The 22716-nt window shown below is 30.7% G+C and overlaps 1 protein-coding gene across 1 annotated transcript; it reads right to left on the bottom strand.

The window, feature by feature from the left end:
- Nucleotides 1-10394: 10394 nt before the first annotated feature.
- Nucleotides 10395-15110, bottom strand: LOC108815732 (uncharacterized). The gene is given in 7 exon segments (XM_056991473.1): nt 10395-11024; nt 11118-12055; nt 12057-12189; nt 12276-12928; nt 13037-13598; nt 13684-14630; nt 14722-15110. Coding segments are annotated over 7 exon segments (4194 nt in total). The 3' UTR covers nt 10395-10452.
- Between the last annotated feature and the right edge of the window lie 7606 nt (nt 15111-22716).

Raw genomic sequence — 22716 nt, 5'->3', positions numbered from 1 at the left:
GATATTTTTTACTGCTTTTTAAGATATATTTACAACTAAAAAAAATTTAACAACAAACATCTTTTGATCAATTAATTATAAAATGTTTAAAATATAATAACACTATAAACTTTAAGGAGGAAGATATATTATATTTATCATTATTAAAATTATTTATTTTCTTAATATTAATTATTTGTTTTAATGTTTGTGGAAATTACTATAACCATAATCAAAATACCAAAGCAAATTTGAATTCTCATTTTTAACATTATTTTAAATAAATTTCATCTTACAATTCAATAAATCTAAGGCATAAAATATTTAAAAGTTATTAAATATATTAACTATTGTAAATATTGATATGTGTTTATAAGCTTCCAAAATGTATTAGTTACTTATGTTGTAATTTCCTAATGATCATCGTTTATTTTCTAATATTAATTTAACATCCAATATATAATTTGATAAATATTATAAAAATACATGCACATTTAAACGATAAATAAAATTAGTTTCATTTAACTTAAATATAATGAAAAATAATTATACTTAAGTTTGAATTTGAAAAAAACATATGTAACTCAATATACTCACAACATGAGTGGATCTACTAATTCAACTTATACCCAAAATCATAAAACTAACTACAATAAAAAATTATAATTTTATAATAATAATAATTTATTTTAAATATAAATTAGAGAATAACTCAAAACATATTAACAAATGAAGATAGAATATTAACCAACTGTTACAATTTAGTTCTTTTGTAAAAATTTATTAGATTTTGACCCGCGCGGATGTATGTTTTATAAAATGTATTTCTATTCTTTTTCATGTCAATATTAGGGCTCAACAAAAAACCTGAATAAAAAAAAACGAACAGATCCCGATCAAAAAAGTAGTACCAAACCCAAACCAAATTGATTAAATATCCAAATTATTCAAAAATTTTGTATTTAGAGAACCGAAACCGAATCCGATTGAAACTGAAGTATTTCGGATACCCGAATGTATCCGAAAATAGATTTATATACTTACATACATTAATTATTTTATATTCAATGTATATAAAAACATCCAGAATATATATTAAATACTGGAAAATATATACAAATAGTCCTTTGTGTATGGGGAACCAAATCAAGGTCTTCGTGATCAGGTATGGGAAAGGCTTACACGAATGGGTATCATTAGGGATGAACCGTGGTTTATCATTGGAGACCTAAATGAAATTACCGGAAATCACGAAAAGGTGGAGGGACCTCTACGCCATGCGGATTCCTTTCTTTCTTTTAATAATACGATTCAAAATTGTGGCCTAACGGAGTTCCCGAGTTTAGGGAACACTCTTTCTTGGAGGGGACGACGCGGGGGTCATACGGTTAGATGTCGGCTTGATCGAGCAATGGGGAACAATGAGTGGCACAACTTGTTTCCATGCTCTTTCGTGGAATATTTGGGGATGGTAGGGTCTGATCATAGACCAATAGTAGCTACAATAGACGATAAAGTTCTTAAATTTCGTCGTCAGTTTCGCTTTGATAAGCGAGGGTCTGATGGAGTCCATCGAACATGGTTGGTAGGTGCATAGAAGTGGACAAAGGGGAGGAATAGTTGATAAAATTCACAACTGTCGTCACGAAATATCAGTATGGCGGAAGGATAATCCAGCTTATGGGAAGGAGACTATAAGTACGCTACAGAAAGCACTTATAGAGATGAGGAACTTTATTGGGAACAAAAGAGTAGAAATACATGGCATTTATATGGTGATAGGAATACTGAGTTCTACCATGCTTTAACTAAGCAACGGAGGATCCAGAATAGAATAAGTGGTCTATATAACGAGGAGGGGATTTGGACTAATTTAGAATCAGAGATTGAGCAGGTTGCAATTAAATATTTCGATGATTTATTTCAGTCTACCTCTCCTACGGAGTTTGATAGTTTTTTAGAGGAAGTTCCGGAATTGGTTTCTAGGGATCAGAATAGGAGATTAACGGCTATGGCAACGGAGGAGGAGGTAAGGAAAGCATTATTTATGATGCATCCTGAAAAGGCACCGGGACCAGATGGCATGACGGCTCTTTTCTACCAACAGTCATGGTCGGTGATTAAACATGATGTGGTAAAAATGGTAAATGACTTTATCAGTTCTGGAATTTTTGATGATCGGCGTAATTTGACAAATATTTGTCTAATTCCTAAGACTGTTCGGCCAAGTCGGATGACGGAATTGCGGCCCATTAGTTTATGCAATGTAGCCTATAAAATTATTTCAAAGGTATTATGCCAGCGATTGAAAGTAATACTTCCACATTTGATATCAGAGATGCAATCGGCTTTTGTTTCGGGGAGATTGATCTCAGATAATATTCTGATTGCACATGAAATTTTCCACGGACTGAGAACTAATAATGCGTGCAAGGAAAAATTTATGGTTATTAAAACTGATATGAGTAAAGCTTATGATCGGGTGGAGTGGTCCTTTATGGAACGACTTCTGATGAAAATGGGCTTTTGTACAACATGGGTTTCAAGGGTCATGAATTGATCTCATCGGTCCAATATAAGGTGTTACTTAATGGACAACCCAAAGGAAGTATCGTCCCAGAACGGGGGTTACGGCAAGGGGATCCTCTCTCGCCTTATATGTTTATTTTGTGTACAGAAGCTCTTATTGCAAATATTAAGAAACAGGTACGAGAAAAGAAATTGACGGGTTTAAAAGTTTCGAGAGGAAGTCCTGCGATTTCACATTTACTTTTTGCCGATGATAGTTTATTTTTTTGTAAGTAAAATTCGGCTGAGTGTGGGGTGATCCTAAATTTTCTGAAAGACTACGAGGCTGTATCAGGGCAGCTTATAAATTTTGAAAAATCGTCTCTACAATTTGGGCACAAAGTACCAGAGGAAAACAGGTCCGCTATTCAAAATCAGTTAGGGATTACCAAGATGGGAGGGATGGGTAGCTATTTGGGGATACCGGAAAGTCTAGGGGGATCAAAAGTCCAGGGCTTTGGGTATGTGAATGAGAAGATCAATCAGAAGATTAATAGTTGGACGGTCAGATTTCTTACCAAGGGAGGCAAAGAGGTTTTGATAAAATCGGCAGCCACTGCAATGCAGAACCATGTGATGTCTTGTTATAGATTACCAAAAACAGTTACAAAGAAAATTACAGTGGCAATTTCTCATTTTTGGTGGGGTGGAAGCGGTAATAAAAGGGGTATTCATTGGCTGTCTTGGGATAAAGTGTGTCGGGATAAGAATGACAGGGGTCTAAGTTTTCGAGATCTCCAAGATTTTAATACGGCACTACTGGCAAAACAATTATGGCGTATGATAGACAAACCAGACTGTTTGTTTTCAAAAGTTTTTAAAGGTCGTTATTTTCGGAATACAGATCCTTTGGATCTTCATAGATCTTACTCCCCATCTTATGGCTGGAGAAGTATCTGCTCAGCTAGATCTCTGGTTCAAAAAGGGCTAATCAAAAGAGATGGAACTGGACAATCTATTTCAGTATGGAATGATCAATGGCTCCCTGCTCCTCCCCCGAGGTCAGCAATCCCCAAAAATCAATCTCAGGTCTTATCCACTTCTTTACAGGTGGACTATTTCATAGATCCGGTTACTTTGTCTTGGAACATCGACTTGCTTAATGAATACATTATTCCTGATGATGTCGATATCATTAAAGGGTTGGCAATTAGTCGTTTCCGTTGGTCGGATTCCTATGGTTGGGCTTTCACATAGACTGGTAGATATACAGTTAAGTCAGGGTACAAAGTGGAATCACAATTTCCAGATAGAGGTCCTCAACAATTAGTTATGGGTCCTGATATTAACCCATTACTAGGTTATACTTGGAAGTTGAAATGTCCACCAAAATTGAGACATTTTATTTGGCAACTTATTAAGGGGATTATTCCGGTTGCGAAAAACCTGCGATCAAGAGGCATGGATTGCGATCTAAGGTGTTGTTTATGTGGGGCTGAGGAGGAATCGATTAATCATATTTTTTTTCGAATGTCCACCAGCACTGCAGATATGGGCTTTGTCATCTATACCTTCAGCCCCGGGTTTTTTCCCAACGTCTTCTCTTTTTTACAATATTGATTACCTCTTAGATTACCGAAGGATTATGATTTTGGTTATTTTCCCTAGATTATATGGTATACTAGGTGTTTTCCTGCACCATGTGCAGTAAATTTGTTTTTTAAAATATTGTTTAATAGATAAATATAAATTATATTTATTTTTATTAATATTATAAATTTTCTTTTTTCTTATAAATATTTTAATATAAATTTGATTTAACTGAACACTAAAATTAAGATAAAAACAATTTTGTTTATTTTGAATATATTTAAGAATGTGCATGTATATATCTAAAATTATAATCTTAGGCAGATTTTTCTATCTATTTATTTTAATTAAATATGTAAAATTGCATAATTGTCAAAATTAAAATTAAACAATATTTATAAAATCTGTAAATATATATAAGAAACTAATGATTTTACGATTTAATTTGATTTTATGATTTAATTTTTATAATTTTCTAAAAATATGTATATATTTTTGAAATATTTTTAAATTAAATGATATTTCAAAATTTGAAATGCCATAATTGATTATATTTATTTTAATAATGATTTAAGAGTTATTACCATATTTTAAAAAAGTCCAAAATATAAATCGACAATAAATGTAATATATGAGTTATTACCATATTTTAAAAATTTTACCAAAAATATAAATTAACATTAAATATAATTTTCTATTTCATATTAATCTATAAAACATGTCATTAATTTTAGTAGCCATGTCACAATTATTAATCTAGGTGTTTCCTGCACCATGTGTAGTGATAAATTTTTAAAAGTTAAATTTTATATTTTAAAATGTAATTTATTAATATTATATATTTTATTATTTTGACCAATAATTAATATAAATATCATTAATTAATCATAAAATTAAGAGAATTTTTTTAAAATTATATTTAAGAATATATATGTATAAATATAAAGTTAAGATCTTAGATAAAAATATTATTTATTTCATTTGGTTAAATGTATTAAATCAACTTGTAAAAAATTACTAAAAATCATATAAAATTGTATAGTTATCAAAAATTAAAACTAAATAATATTTATATAATTTGTAGATATCTAAAAGAAACTAATGATATTACGATTTAATTTTTTTTTAAATTCAGAAAATTTAGAAAATTTTAGATAACAAAATTTTTATAATTATAAAAGTAAATTATATAATATTTCGAAATTCAAAATGTCATATTTGAATATATTTATTTTAGTGATGATTTATGAGTTATTAACATATTTTACAAAGTTTACCAAAAATATAAATCAATATTAAATGTAATATATGAGTTATTGACATATTTTAAAAGGATTTCAAAAAATATATATAAGCATTAAATGTAATTGTCCATGTCATATTTAACCATATGACATGTCATCAATCTTAATAGCCACGTCACAATTTTTTTTGTGAAAACGATTGTAGAGAAGACATGTGGTATATTTAAGAATATATATGTATAAATATAAAGTTAAGATCTTAGATAAAAATATTATTTATTTCATTTGGTTAAATGTATTAAATCAACTTGTAAAAAATTACTAAAAATCATATAAAATTGTATAGTTATCAAAAATTAAAACTAAATAATATTTATATAATTTGTAGATATCTAAAAGAAACTAATGATATTACGATTTTTTTTTTTTAAATTCAGAAAATTTAGAAAATTTTAGATAACAAAAATTTAATAATTATAAAAGTAAATTATATAATATTTCGAAATTCAAAATGTCATATTTGAATATATTTATTTTAGTGATGATTTATGAGTTATTAACATATTTTACAAAGTTTACCAAAAATATAAATCAATATTAAATGTAATATATGAGTTATTGACATATTTTAAAAGGATTTCAAAAAATATATATAAGCATTAAATGTAATTGTCCATGTCATATTTAACCATATGACATGTCATCAATCTTAATAGCCAGCCACATCACAATTTTTTTTGTGAAAACGATTGTAGAGAAGACATGTGGCAAATCACTTCTCAAATATAGACTAGAGGATTTGGAAGAATAGGAATAGTAAGATTTACACAAATAAAGCAGGTGGTCCGCAGGAAATCCTAAGGGTGGCGGAGGTGGAGGCAAAAGTATGGACAGAAGCACAACAACTGTCCCCGGATAAGCAACAGAGTAGTATCGTCGATGCTGATTGGGTTTCATCAGAGGAATCGAGAATTTGCTTTGTTGATGGGGCATGGAGAATACAAGACAAGTTCTCCGGACAGGGGTGGTTCTGCATAATCAAAGGTTCAACTGAGAAGATGATGGGAGTTATGAATCTCCGAAGAAGCTTATCTGCTTTGCATGCTGAATGTGAAGCCTTGATTTGGGCTATGGAGTGCATGAAGACCCTCAATTTCTCAGACGTAGTTTTTGCAACAGACTGTTCTCAACTAGTGAAGATGGTGTCATCACCTGAGGAATGGCCGGCTTTTTCTACACATATAGAGGAGTTCCAGTGCAGTAAGACTTTCTTTCCTTCCTTCAAGATCCGGCATATTTCGAGGGCACATAATCTAGTGGCGGACAAGCTGGCACGCAGTGCGAGATGTTCCCCTTCTACTATGTTTTATGTCGATTCTAGGCCTGCGGATTGGTTCTCCGAACCAGAAGAGCATAGATCATAGTTACTTTTATTGTTGTCAAAAAAATATATATATACAAATAGTCAAAAGTAAATACTAAATATTTAAAGTATACTCAAAATACAAAAATTACTTAAAATAATTACGATTCTCTATCCAAATATTTTAAAAAATCAATTTATATGTTAAGTTTAAGTATTTTTACATATGTTATTCAAATTTATATGTGATATATTATTTTGTTTATAGATTTTGAAAATTTAAAGTATATTGAATTTTAAAATTAAAAAATAATAATTTAAATGGGTTATCCGAACCCAAACCCGCAAAGATCTGAATCGAATCCAAACCAAAAATATAATCTATCTTAAGAAATCGTTGATTCCGGAAACCCGTAACCCAAATAAACCTGAAACGAACTCGAATGGATACACGAACGCCCACCCCTAGTCACTATTGTATATCATATTTATATCATCATATAATTAATTGTATTTTATACGTACCATCATATAAGTAATCATATAATTAATAGTATTAAATACATACATCATATAAATAATCACATATATTATATTTTTAAAGCTTAATATGATATAAAAACCATAATTTCAGTTGTTATATGAAATTGGAATTTGTATTGTATTTTTCTTATATATATTGAAAACATTTTTTTAATAATGGTTATTTGAAAATATTTTGTAAAGATAAAATTTTGAGTATATATATATTTTTTTGAATCAATCTTTGATATAAATCAACTTTAAATTGTTATTTTCATTTAAAATATGTATATAAAGTTTAAATTTTGTTTTATGATTATTTAAGATAAAAATGGTTTTAGGTAGTTAGATTAGCTCATTTTCTTTTATTTTAAAGTTTGTCCAAATAGATAGTTTTTCGTAATATAATAGACTTTAATTTTTTAATAATACAAGTCTATTATTTTTTTCTTAATATAATGTTATCCATGTTTCTAAACAACATTATATTAATTTTTAATATTTTTATTCATGTTTCCAAACAAATTTTTTTAACTTTATTTATGTTTCCCAACAAATTTATTTTTTTAAACTGCTATCCATGTTTCCAAACAATTTTTTTTTAAGACTGCTATTCATGTTTCCAAACAAACCTAGATTGTACTTCAGTTTTAATAATATAGACTAGATCTTGACCCGTGCGACCGCACGGGTGTTTATTTAGTGATTTATGTATATCATATATTTTGTTATTGTATCGTATTATATATTCTTTATTAGATGTGTGTTGCAGCAGTTATGTAAATATACATAAAGATTGGATGTGCATATATATTAATATACTATGCTGGATCAAAATTATATTGACATTTTTCATATTTAATTGTATGATTGAAATGTATTATTAGTATATTATAAGTTTGGATCAAACTAAAAATAAGTTACAAATAATCTAAAAACCCAATTGGATGGGATATAATTTGACCGGTCAATTTTAACAAAATCATGGCAATAAAATTAATTTTATTTTCAAAACATGAAGCTGATATCGCTGGAATATTCTTGTTATAAAAAAATTGATGATAAGATTCCAAAAAATTATAATTAGGAAGTTTAAAACACAAGTGAATCAGCCTAATATATATGCAAAATACTTTATTCGTAAGTTATAGTAGTAATCATTAATTTTTTATATATGGTATATATATTATAACACCAAAAACGTGGAAGCTAACTTTTAAAAACAAATTGTACATAGTTTAGGGTGTTTCAATAGTTTGTTAATATTTGTTTCAATAGTTTTCTGAATATAGATGTATTTTAAAGTTGATTTAATTACATTTGACTAAAATTTATTTAAGGAAAACACATTAATTTAATTAGAAAAGACAAACATTAAAATATGACATTCAATTTAATTACATTTAACTCAAATTTATTTAAGGAAAAGACATTAATCTAACTGAAAATACAAGCATTAAAATAGGAAACTCAATTTAATTCTCAGTGGCATGGAAGTGTAATTAAATTTGAAAACTAAGGGTATTTTTATATGTGTACTTCTGTTTTAATAAGATAGACTAGATTTTGATCCGCCCTTAAAAAGGGCGGGTATATTTTTGGTTGGAAAATTATTTTACGTAATAAAAATTATGATTTTTGATAAATTATATATTTTAACTTTTTATGAAATTTATCTTAAATTTACTTATATGACTTATTTTTTGTTATTTTAAATATGAATAAAATTTTGAAGACTCTAAATAATTCTAACATGTAATATGATTTTATTTATTTAACCTGAAGTTAATAAAAAACTTATTTTACACTGATTTTTTTTTAAATTAAATAAAATATTTTAAATCTTCAACACTCTCTGTATTGAAAAATTCATTTGTGCGTTTCAAAACATTTTCTATAATTTTATTAAATTTAGTTAATGTGATTTAGTTTTTATTTTAAATGAAATTATTTTTAAGAAATTGAGATAATTCAGACCCGTATTATGATTTTTTTATTTAATCATTTGTTATTTCAACTTGGTTTTATTTTGAAGTTTCCTTTAATAAATGCTTTCAAAAAATTAATAACATGAAAGATTCTTTGGAAAGATATGCTGCAAACATTTCGGAAACAAAATTTTCAAAAAAGTTGAGAACTGAATTATATTAAATACTCTTTAATGTAATTGCAAAATAATGATTTTTGATTGTTTGCAAATAATGCTGACAAAAAGGTAAGGGTGGGTATATTTTTGTTGGAAAATTATTTTATGTAATAAAAGTTATGATTTTTGATAAATTGTATATTTTAACTTTTTATGAAATTTATCTTAAATTTACTTATATGACTTATTTTTTTCAATATGACTAAATTTTAGAAGACTTTAAATAATTCTAACTCGTAATATCATTTTATTTATTTAAACCCAAGTTAAACTTATTTTACACTGATTTTTTAATTTAAATAATTTTTTTATATATTCAACACTCTTGTATTGAAAAAATCATTTGTGCGTTTCAAAACAATTTCTATAATTTTATTAAATTTGGTTTATGTGATTTAGTTTTTATTTTAAATGAAACTATTTTTAAGGAGTTGAGATAATTCAGACCCGTATTATGATTTTCTTGATTTAATCATTTGTTATTTCAACTTGATTTTATTTTGAAGTTTCATTTAATAAATGATTTCAAATAATTAATAATGTGAAATATTTTTTGGAAAGATATGGTGCAAACATTTAGGAAACAAAATTTTCAAAAAGCCTAAGAACTTAATTATATTAAATACTCTTTAATGTAATTACAAAATAATGACTTTTGATTGGTTGCAAATAATCTGGAAAAAAGTACATGCAATTTTTGTAGTTACTTATAAATTTTAGGGGTAGATTCATAAACAGTCATCTTCTTTAATAGTATAGACTAGATTCTGATCCGCGCTTTCAAAGCGCGGGTTTGGTTCCTTTGTGAAAATTATATTTTTCAATTGTTTTAATGGTGTTTTAAGATTTGTATTTTTTTAGGTTTATCGGTTCTGAGGATTTAAATGGGATTTTCTGGATTTCATTGGTGTTATTATATATAAATTCTTGTTACAATTAATAGGGACAAATGTATACTTTAAATGAAAATCTGATAGGCTCGATTTATAGCTATGTTATTATTCTTAAACGTTTACTAAACGTAAAACATAAAATCCGTGTCTGCAAATAAAAGCAAAAAATATGCAAAACTTAAAAAAAATTATAGATGAAAACATAAATCAAAGATTATCGAAAACCTCTCTGTAGACAACATTCTTTGTCTGGCGTTGAGGCTTGCCTTCGCTGTCGACAATCAGAATCTTCAAGTCTTTCTTTGAAGTCACTCTGGAAACAGCCACATAAAGTCCGTGTGAAAACACAGGTCTTGGTAGAAAAATACCAACTTCAGACAATGTTTGTCCCTGACTTTTGTTGATAGTAATAGCAAAAGCCACACCAATAGGAATTTGTCTCCTCCTCATTTTGAATGGCAATTTTTTGTCTGAAGGGGTAATTGAAAGCCTGGGAATCAACACAATACTACCAACCTTGTCCCCTGTAATAACCTTTGCCTTTATCATGAAGTCATACAGTTCTGTAATCTGAAGCCTAGTTCCGTTCATCAATCCCCCAACAGGATCTATGTTTCTTAGCAACATGACTGGACAACCCACTTTCAGACGCAGGCTATGATTTGGAAGTCCTGACGCTTTAATTCTGTTTAGAAAATCTGGAGTCAGAGCCTGGTCGTTCTTTGAAAACCTATCAGAAGCGTCGATTGAATCAGAGCTTAAATAAATTCTTTCCTCTCCTGCTTTTGATAACCTAAAACGTTAGTCTAATGGCCATGAGATACACATAAAAAATCTACTATGTAGAAAATATTAATCCACTCTTTACTTACCATCAAGCTTGTCCAGCATGTGTTGATTGATCATGTTCACATCCTCGTTAGTAGGACATAATATAGCTCTGTCTTGAAAAAATTTAGGTTCCTTCTCGTGTAAAGAAGTGGAATCTCCATAGACTGCTTTGCTTATAGCTTCTATTGGGTCATCAATATCGAGAATCAGAAACTCTTCAGGAATATCAATAAGTGCTTCCCCATCATTTTCGTCACCAATCTTTCCATCTCCAATGTCTAATATCCATTGTGAGAACTCCTCCAAATCTTTAGCATCTTCAGGGGATAAATTATTTGACTCAAGCCGCATATTCTTGGTTAAGTGCAACACCTGTACGTGCTTCCATATATAAGATGCATTTAGAGCAGCCATAACAATCTCAGTCCTTCCAGCTCCATGAATGACAGGCAATACCTGTCTAAAATCCCCACCAAAAACAACAACTTTCCCACCAAAAGGTCTATTTTCAGGATCTCGACAAATGTCCAACATACTCCTATCCAATGATTCGAAACAATGCTTGTGCATCATTGGAGCTTCGTCCCAAATTATAAGTGAGGCTGCTTTCACCAGATCCGCTTGATCAGTTCCTCGTATAAGTGAGCAAGTTGAAAACTCATCTGGATTGATAGGAATTGCAAACCGAGAATGTGCAGTCCTACCTCCCTGAAGCAAAAGAGATGCTATCCCGCTCGAAGCAACATTCAGACAAATTTGACCCTTGATACGTACTGTAGAAGAAAGACATCTCCACAAGAAAGTTTTTCTTGTACCACCAAAACCATTTACAAAGAATACACCTCCTCGTTCTGTGAAAACAGCATCAGTAATCTCATCGAAAATATTCCTTTGCTCCTCTGTTAGTCTTGGTATGTCATGTTCAATGACAGATTCTAACTCTTCCCGGTCATAACTGAGCTCGTCCATGATCAAATACATTGTTATTAACAACGTCTGGTATTGGCTGAGGCATAGATTTCCAGTTCTCCAAAGAAGAACCGTTACTCTTTAAAAGCTTCTCAATCTCTATAAGGGCATATTGTTTTTTTTCTTCGTCGGTCAAACAAAGATCTGAATATATAAACTTGGATAAGTGGCTCTATAATAAGGTCAAAACAAACAAATTGTAAACAAATCATTTTATGATTATAATGTACCTGGTCTACGCAATAGCCTTCTTCTCATATACTCAATGTCTTCGGAAAGGAATTCCCAAGTATGTTCCCAAACGACTTCTGGCTTTGACAAAGTATTAGACATGAGCATAATCATAAAAGCCTGACGCATATAACATCCAGTCTCGGTAAAACTTGCTCGCAATAGGTCGTCAATGTATTCTTGATAATCATCTAATAGCCCCATAGCAAAACATGTTTCCTTGTATGTCTCATAAAGAACGTTATGATACGTTCTAATATCGTCATCACATGTTGGACCTCTCACGATGTTAAGCAAAACCCTAAGATAGAAAGCCTCTTCGATCTTTCGTGGAGCGTAATTAATTCGGCCAATAGCGAATCCTCTCTTCCTATGATTAAACTTTTTTGCTGCTTTACTCCAGGTGAACATTGTTGGAATCTCAGACAAAGTCAGTGTCCGAGCAACTGCACTGATCTTATTCAATTCAAACCATCCCATAAACATTGTGTTCTCAATTGATTTCCGGCTCACTTCTTCCCATGTGTCATCATCTTTGAAAACGATGATTTGTTTCCCTGGTAGATGAAACTGGATTCTCTCAACCGGAGTTGATCTATAGTGAATATCAAAGGTAAAGATCCTCCAAGCACCTTCACAGGCTGAGACGTATCTGAATAATATAAAGGTTAGTTTAAGAAGGAGTTAGAATTACGCATTATAAAAAAAAACACTAGCATATACTATAGATTGGTGTCATTTAAAATATCTTTCACAATACCTGCAATTAAAAAAATCTTTGATTTCGTTCTTTTTCTTTTCACTCAAATCTTCTGTGTTTGGAGGCTCAACAGCAACAGTGACACGATCCTGCCCTTTGTTGATATACTTAAATAAGTATTTTATAGACCCTGATTGATTACACCATTCCACATTGATATGAGCTCGAAATCGCATAGACAAATCACGGATGTATGGTATCACTTGAGTGTTGTCACACTTGAATCCATTCTTCTCAACAAATCTCCTATCTTCTCGTCTTCTATAAACCGGAAACCCGTCTCTGTTAACAGTAGTTTTGTCAGCAAAATTTTTAGGATACATCTTCGAACATACACCGTTTTCCATGCATGGTGAGTTCCAATTAGCAGCTCCACAAGGACCATGAATCATCATATCTTTGACAATATCATAAAGTTCCGGGTCTTTCTCTTTGTCTGGAATTTCCGCCGATATTACCTTGTCAATTTCATCAGTGGTTGTCCATTTAGAATCAGGATGCATAAATAAGAGAATATGTGCATGAGGTAGACCACGTTTTTGCCACTCAACAGTGTACATTGCTGAAATAGAGTAAAAAAGTTAGTTACAGTTAGTATCTGTTAAAATCCCAGGTTATAAATTTATAAAAACAGAATAATAACTCACAAGGAACTGTCTTTCCAAGAAGTTGTTTATCCGTTAGATGATACATGAGGGAATCGAGCTTGATTTTGAAAATCCTTCCAATGATATCAGGTCTATCATCAGCAATAAGACCGCGTTTTTCTAAAAACCTAGTGATCTCAGGCCACTTAGGATTGCAAGTGAATGTTAATAACAGATCGGGAAACCCAAAATATTTGCATATGGCCATTGCATCTAAGTAGCAGTTCTTCATATATCTAGGACCTCCAGTGAATGAGGCTGGAAGTAAAAATTGACTGCCTTGGTCCTTCATATCTGATTTACCACCGTTTTCTGATTGAGCTATAGAGTCATAGCTATCTGATCTGAGGCTTTTTTGGTTCATCCGTAGATATGAGAGCCGGTTAGACTCTATGGATGTATAAGAATCGACCAAAAACTGCTGAAACAATCGTTTAGAATTCAGTAGTGTGTGACATTCATTATCTCTTTCATGTAGACGAAATGCATACCACTGCCTCATATTGATACCCTGCCTCTTAAGTTTAGCTGTAGCCGTTGTTTCTCGTTTCTTAATCCCAAGTCGGAAGCCATCTTCCCCGTAACAGAATATTAGAGGATATTGAAGTGCCAGATAGGAAGGGTGAATCTCACTAATCCTCTTTAGAAAACCGGTTTGCTTCTCTTGCAAGACAATATCTCTTTTATCCATGTCCAAATTGAAATCACCGGGAATTAACGCCGCAACCTCAGAAGCTGTCGGAGTGTCATATGTCCTTCCATCTTTTTCACGACTGCTAACAATGCACATATGGAATGATTCTTCCGGATTAGTGTTAAATCTATCCTTAGCAGATCTAAACTGATGGACGAAGGGGTTCACTTCGTTTAGCATCTTCAGCAAAATCTCAATTACTTCCTCTCTAATTTTTACCTTTTTAGACGATTCTGTTGACTTCCTGTACTTTCTGGAATACATAAAATATAAACCATAGTCAGTATTATAATGATCCAAGCAAGGATATAATTTAAATAAGTAAGACATGCAAAAAATAATACCCAATAATGGAAGCACGATTGGCAATTTCATTTTCTGTGTTTACAATATATAGTTGTCCAAACTTAGCAGGGTCTCCTGGAGGAGGCTTCAAACTTCCCATTAAATGATAGTTCTCCCCTTAAAGTACAAACATTTTTAAAGGACCACATCCTTTTGGAACAGACCGATCACATTTGCCACCAAGGGATGTAAAAGAGAAAACCATATTTAACTGACGGATATTCTCTCGAAAGTATCTGCTTTTTGCATCATTTCCATAAAGTAATTGTCTCAATGAAGTTGGTGACTCTTTTAACAGAGGAAGTTGGACTTGCCCTTGACCACAACAAAGAGAAAACTTTGGTTTACGGGTAGCTCTTTTGTTGTTTAACCTTTTACCGTACCACATTATAGCTCCACAATCTGGACATTTGTGAATAGGATCACCATAATCAATGTAACCTGTGTTCAAAAAACAATTAATAGCTGCAACCACACAACAACCCTCTTGAGAAAATGTTGGTTAACTTTAAAGATTTAATACCACATTGTTTGCGAGATGTCACTTTTCTAACATGGGTAATGGTTGATGAAGATGTCTCGTTTGGAAACACATTGGGTGATCTCTGATTACAATCTGTAGACTCTATTGGATCAAATGAGTCACTTTCTTCGCTACTGCAGTCGCAATCTTGGTCTTTGTATAATTCCGATTCTTCTGCACATTTTTAAAAATTAAAAACCCGCCAAATTTGGATCAACCTTTGAAAGTACATTCAAAATCGTCAAATTAAACTACGCAAATAAATTTTAACCTTCGTAAAAGCACTGGTATCCTTGATCGTCTTCATCTTCACTGGACGAATCATCTAGACAACCCTCAAATTGTTGTTCCAATGTTTTCCTACAACTCTTGGTTTTATGATTCCTCTTTAACTTGTTATCTCCAACAGCAACCTTTCCTTTCCCTTTGTCTAAAAAACCCAAACGTGGACAGTATCACTGTCAAAATAATGAATAATTATAAAATCTATATTTAAATATTTACACCTTTGGCAGATATTTTTGAAACACATGAACCACTTGCAAACGTTGATTGATGCTTCGGCAGACAGGTGTTGACGGATGGACTTATATTAGTAATATCAGATAGAACAACTCCTTTGGCGGAATTTTCCATTCCAGAATAAGAAGAAGGTGTACTGTCAGAGCCTTTCCTGATTGTAGATCTCTTTCTCTTAAGATTGGGGTTAGAGATGCTGTCACATCCTCCAATATTATTGCTGACATTACTTTGATTGCTTCCTAGAGCTAATTTCATAAACATAACACGGGGTCAAAGTCTATAAAATAACAAACTTGAAGAAGAATAAGTTTGAACACAATATTTGTTGTCATATAAGCCCTGTTCAAAAACTCGCTAGGCGCTAGTCGGGCGGTGATTGCGGGCCTAGCGAGTTACCAAAAAATCGGGGATTAATCGGGGTATACGCGGGGATTAGTTTTAATTATTATTTTATTTTATTATATTATTTAAATTAAATATAAAATATAAATATATTAAGATTTATTATTTTTGTATGTTATTATTGAAGTTTATATTTATTTGTTTTATAAAACTTAATTGTTAACAATACAAATTTTTCTAGACTAGCTTTTGAATTTTTATTATATGCATGTATGTATATATATCACCAGATGGTTGATTGTACAATGATGTTGCCTTTTCCTAGTGGCTATGGCTTAATCTCTTTCTCCTAGTAACCCGAGTTCGACGCTCCCTCCCCTCATTTTATAACTATTTCGCATGTTTTAATAGTAAGGTGGACAAAAGTCCCACATCGCTTAGAATCAAAAGTAGAGGCAATATCTTGCTCTATATATATAGAGCATACATGTGACAGTAATGTTAAAGTAATTGGGCACCAGACTTTCTGTGAAGCCCAATAAATATTTGAATAGTTTTGAAATTTAAGCCTAAATTGGGCCGATTAGTTGGTTAATGGGCCGATTAATCGGTGTTTGGGCCGATTATTCGGTTAAATGGGCCGAGTAATTGGCTTCCGATTTTAATGGCCGATTTGGCAAAATCGCCGCGGGAAGCTTCCGAATCGCGATTATCCGGCCGTCTAGGCGGCTAGGCGGCCGCGTTTTCGAACATGGCATATAAGATAGGATGCAACCATGTTTTATACTTACTCAAGAATTTATCAGAGTTGCTCTTAAATCGTTTTGGTATATCATTCTCATAACTTCTATTGTAATTATCTGAAATGAAGAACATAAATAAAACAATTATATTAAATCTTAATCTTAAAAAAACACAATGATAGAAATTCAAGAACCAACCAATAGGCGGCGATTGTTGTGATGCGGATGAATGTTGGATATATCAGCTAGAACCCTAGGTGAAACTTTGCTCAGGGGCACAAAAGTTGAAGTCTTGTTCGTGTTCGAACTACATGTCTGCGTATTTGCTGATTCTTTTGTCTTGGCTATATTCTCTCTTTTCCTCTTTTGGGCTGATACGATATTGTGTGGTCCTAAAGGGACGTCTTTGTTCGTTTTCTTCATTGAGATTCTGCAACAATAGAAATTACGTAAATTGTGTATTCATGGGTAGGTAATAAAATTGAATATCCATATAGGTTAACAAAGACGACCTAAAAATCGGGTTTCAATATCTCGAAAGATATTATTTAACATAATATAAGTCATAAAATCTTAACAAAATATAGCAGGATCTCCTCCGTGAAATAATTTATAAGTTTATATTTAATACGTGATCAATCTGCTATTAAAAAATATTCTTCCAAATCAATTCTTATTATTTTCTATGATTATACAATATACAATTTTTTATACAATATACAATTTTGTTTACCAAAGTATACTATTGGAGTATACTCAATTGATTTACCAAGAGTGTTACATATTCGATTGATCTTAGTTAGGTATTCGCTTTGAATGTGGTTGTACATCTTTTTATTTATTATTTTTTGGCACAAAAAATGGAGTTGTACTTCAGTAACCATGATTCGTATGAAAATCCAATTTTATTGAAAAAATAACAATATAAATGAAGCGTACTAAAAAACACAAAGTGAAATTCATGAAAAAAAGCTAAAAATTCTGAAACTAACAGCTCCAAAAGGAACAAAACAAAACTAATCTTCCTTTAGTTCTTCAAATGTGATGTTGTTATCACATATCTTCTTTGCTGTATTATTCATGTCATCACTTTCACCTTGTCGTTCTTTACGCTTTAATGAAGAAGAACTTGAAGCATCTCCAGAATTACAGCCTGGGTTATGATCACTCATCTAGAAATTCAAAATAAGTTTGGTATAATAGGAATTATACATCAAGGTTAAAGATGTTAACTTCAAATATAAAACTATTAGCTTGTTATGTTTGAAGGAATTATACGTCGGTTTACCTTTCCGAGGTAGTCGGGGAAATCTTGGTGACGATGGTATAATCTATGATGGATATCTTGAAACGATGGGTGGTTTTTCTGTGCATCCCGACGGCTGGAACCACGGAGAAATTCTCCAAGAAGCACCATTGGCCAACATGCAAATTAGTAACACGAGCAAGCAAGAGACTCTTACACGAACAATGTATCTTGCATCCCTGCGATAGTGGGTAACATACATGGATTAATTATTTCTGTATTGTAGTTATATAAATAAAACAAACTAGATTTTGACCCGCGCTTTTGAAGCGCGGAATATTTTACGATGAAAAATTTCACTAAATTTAACAAATATTTTGGTAATTTTTAAAGAGTGTGTATTTAAAATATTTTTGCATTTAAATCAGTATTTTTAAATTCAACCCGATTGTGATTATACCGGTTAATCAGAAGATCTGACAATTCAATTTATGTTTTTAAAATATTCATATTAAAAAATCACTAAAACCCGAGACTAACCGATTGAACTGATGGATGACCGATATGTAATCTAATTAGATTTAAATTGTAATAGTTTCATAATTGGTAATCTTATAATCGAAATTTTAAAGTTCACTATTTTGCAATTTATAAAATTATGATGTTTCTACAAAATTTTAAAGAGAAAATGATAGATATAAAATAACTAAGGTTAATTATTGTATTATTTGGAAACATTGATAGTAGTATAAAAAATATATTGTTTGGAAACATTGATATAGTAGTATAAAGAAATAAGTATATTCTTTGGAAACATTGATAGTAGTATAAAGAAATAAGTATATTGTTTGGAAACATGGATAGTAGTATAAAAAAAGGAATATTAGTGATTTAATGTATGTTTAACTATAAAGTATAAAGGTGTATTTAATTTAAAAACTTACAAAATAAATGTTAGGTCCAACAGAATGTTTCTGTTTTAATAAGATAGATAGATTGAACAGTATACATATACCATTTTATCTTCGACAATGTACTCGAATGAGTATCGATTGGTTTTCCATTCAGGTTCTATCCACGCATGAATGACTCTGACTTCAATCTTCCAAGTCCGTTTAACTGGGTTGTTATTGTTCAACAAAGTAATTTGTTTGTTTGTAACCATAGCCATATTAGTTGATATTTTTACCGTGAGATATGGTGAAAGATCGCTACTTATACAGGGAGGTGACAAATATAGGTTACAGATTATAAGGAGTGATTGCATGCAAAGAAATTTACGAATATTGTGACAGTATATATTTGGGATAGAATATACTTTGATAGAATGGCAAATCAAGTTTTCAAAAAGTTAGTAATATTTGCTTGAGCTCCAGATTGTATTAATGATTTTTGTACTATCTTTTATTATATATATATTCGTAATTACTTGATACATGCAATATTTCCTTGAGACAAAGATTCTTGAAATCAAGTTTATGGATATATATCAACGGTTAACTATTATCAATCGCATATAAATAATTTTTATCAGTGTTTCTATATTGGATAGCCTATAAATTCGCAAGAAGATCTTGTTTTGGAATACATATATAGATTCGATTTAGAGATGTTTAAATAAATTGGCTATATATTATAAATAAAAATGTTTGAGTTAAACAAAGTAACTGATTTTTTATATATGTATGCTAATTTATTACTCTTTCTAGATTAGTAATATCTAGTTTAGTAAGTATGAATTGTGTATAGAAAATATATATTTCTATATAGGTCTTGGTAATAAATACGTATTTATCAAAACAGTTTCATTATAATCAAGTATCTTGATAAGTGGATCAAAAAATATATGTCAAATGAATAACCTCTTTCTCGATTTTGCCATCTTTTTGAGTGTCTTGGTAACCCTCTTACAATCATTTCATAGAGGTGTTGTGACTTCAAATTATCATCATCTTCTTAACAGAAATAAAAGATATTGTGTAAGTGAATATTCCTAATATTCACTAAGGATCATATTAACTCAACACAATTATTATTGGGTTGTATGCTAAATATAATCAAGCATTATTTAGTGATTAGATAATTTATATAGTTAAAAACGAAACTAAAATTATAGAGGAATATAAAGGAAACCGAAATTAATTAAACATTATTTTAAAAAGTTTAAAATAAAACATAATTAAACATAAACCGATCAAGTTTGATCGGAACTTATTAAACGATAATTAAAAAAAATTTTAAAGATAGGGGGCAGTGACTTAGAACATAGATCAATCGTACAACCAAGATTCACCCAACTTGCACCAATCGGGATTTGGCACCCAGTGGCGAATCTAGAAAAAAATTTAAATGGGGGCATAAAAACATAAAAAGTTAAAAAAACCAGGTAAAAGGGGGCTGCAAGGTATTCGAACCCAGGTTCAGTGGGGGCATGGGAAGAGTTTTAACCACCTAGGCTACGGAATCTTAAGCAATCTCTATGTATTTTAACTCAATTGTAGATTTTACTGGGGGCAGCTGCACCCATGCTGTAAAGGGTAGATTCTCCCCTGTTGGCACCTTCACCTCGTCGCTCCTCTCCCGTGCAATTTGGAGCTCCATTTTGACCCTCTCCTTTTCCTTGACAGGATCAGCGCCTTTCTCCAATTGCTTGAGCATCTCAAGCTTTCCCTCGTGCCTCTCCACCTCACACTCCTCGAAGTGTTTGGCCTTGACAGCATCATGAAACTCCTTGTAGATACGAAGGAGTGCACGGTAGTGAACGGTGGTGTCCAACTTGGCTTCCTTGAAACCATCTTCAAAGGTTCTTGCCGAGTCATCAACGATCGGCTGCTTCATCTTAAGATCGCGTGAACTTGCCATTGAGTACTCTGCAAGCATTTAAATTTTAAATGTTTATATATATAAAAATGAATCATTTATAAAATATACAGAAAGATAATCACATCTTCAGATGATATTTCAAAAAAACGGTTCAAGTTTTCTGTTAAGAAGAATATATATACAAAACAGTTGTAAAATCTACACAAAGGAAACTGGAGAGTCTTGTGTGAGAAGACAACTCGAAAAACCAATTATTACTTCTATATGAAATATAATATCAAGATCAGATCTATAAGAACATTATACCATTTAAAAAAAAAAAATTTGAACAGATATGAAAAATGTAACCACTTATAAACAAAGGAAATCCATACAATGATTCGTACTCACTTACGATTTACTAACAATAACGGTTATCATTTAAAACGGAATTCCAAAATCATAAAAGAACAAAATCCAAACTAACTAAGATAGATCAACCGATTGAACTATGCAACTACACGATATATCTAACATTTTGTTTCAATCTATCTAAGTATATATTCCATTCCTAAACTATGAATATAAGCGTTAACAGAAAAAAGGGAGATAAGGAACATGAGAAACTTACTTTTGTTTGGAAACTGAAGAGACCAAGTTTGAAGAAGTCGGTTTAAAGGTTTTAGGGTTTTCTTTACAAAGCGTGGAATGCTCCTATTTATAGGATGAGCAGTTATTAGGGTATTCGAGAGATAGAAATATATTTATTTATTTTTTAACTATCTTTTTAACAATAAATAAAAAGTATATGCCGAAAAAAATTTATTACAGTCAAACTAATAAATGTATTGTCATATCAAAATCATGATTACTTTGAATTTATGCATTATTCTTTCTCGAAACACGGATATTTATCGAATTTGATGAGTTTGGTTAATTGAACCTTGGGAAAGTTTATAAGTGGTTATGAATGGCGATTAAAACAATTGAAAAACAGATTTTTGATTAATATAAAAAATCAATTGTCGTAAAGCATTTAAATAAGACAAACAAAAAAAGAGAGATATATTGAAAATAACCATAAGATCTTATTTGAAAAACCAACTACCAAGCGTGGCTTTGTTTCCTTTGTCGAAAGTGTTATATAACCGTGAGTATAAATAGGAGAATCTTCTTACGGATTTTGGTTGTAAGAGAAATATTTTAATTTTTTGTTTTACAATAAGATATTTTACATATGGATAATCATTAAGATCCTAGGTATAATACAAAGTATATAGTTACGGTTTTCGAGTTAGAGAAATATTTTAATTTATTGATTTTAAATTACTTTTAAATATGGATAATCATTAGGATCCTAGATATAATCAAAAGTATATACTTATAGTTGTTCAATTTCAGTCAATACAAAAAATGTATTGTCATAAAAAAAATCATTGCAATCTTGAATATGCATTATCATCTTTTTGAGGAAGAGGAATATACTCGATTATTGATATATTTAAAAAGTAAATGAATTAGTAGGAGTAGATATATTTCTTGTATGAAGACACTCAACCTTTACTTGTTTAAAAAGAGAATCCCCGATCAAATAATAGAAGTACAATCATAAAATATTCAAACCATACCAAATTTATTCCTCTCTTTGTGAAAATAAATTATTTAAAAATAAACTCAAACATAAAAATAAAGTACTACCATAAATTATTGAAATAAACGAAACATGCATAAATAGTTTAAACTTGCAAATAGCAAGATCTTCCATGAGTTTTAAAAACAAACTAAGAAGGAAATGCTAAGTACTGAGGAGTATGCT

The sequence above is a fragment of the Raphanus sativus genome, chromosome 7 (genome assembly GCF_000801105.2).
Source record: "Raphanus sativus cultivar WK10039 chromosome 7, ASM80110v3, whole genome shotgun sequence".
NCBI classification, from domain to species: Eukaryota; Viridiplantae; Streptophyta; class Magnoliopsida; order Brassicales; family Brassicaceae; genus Raphanus; species Raphanus sativus.
Note: the sequence above shows the minus strand (reverse complement) of the source record. Positions and strands in the feature narration are given on the sequence as shown.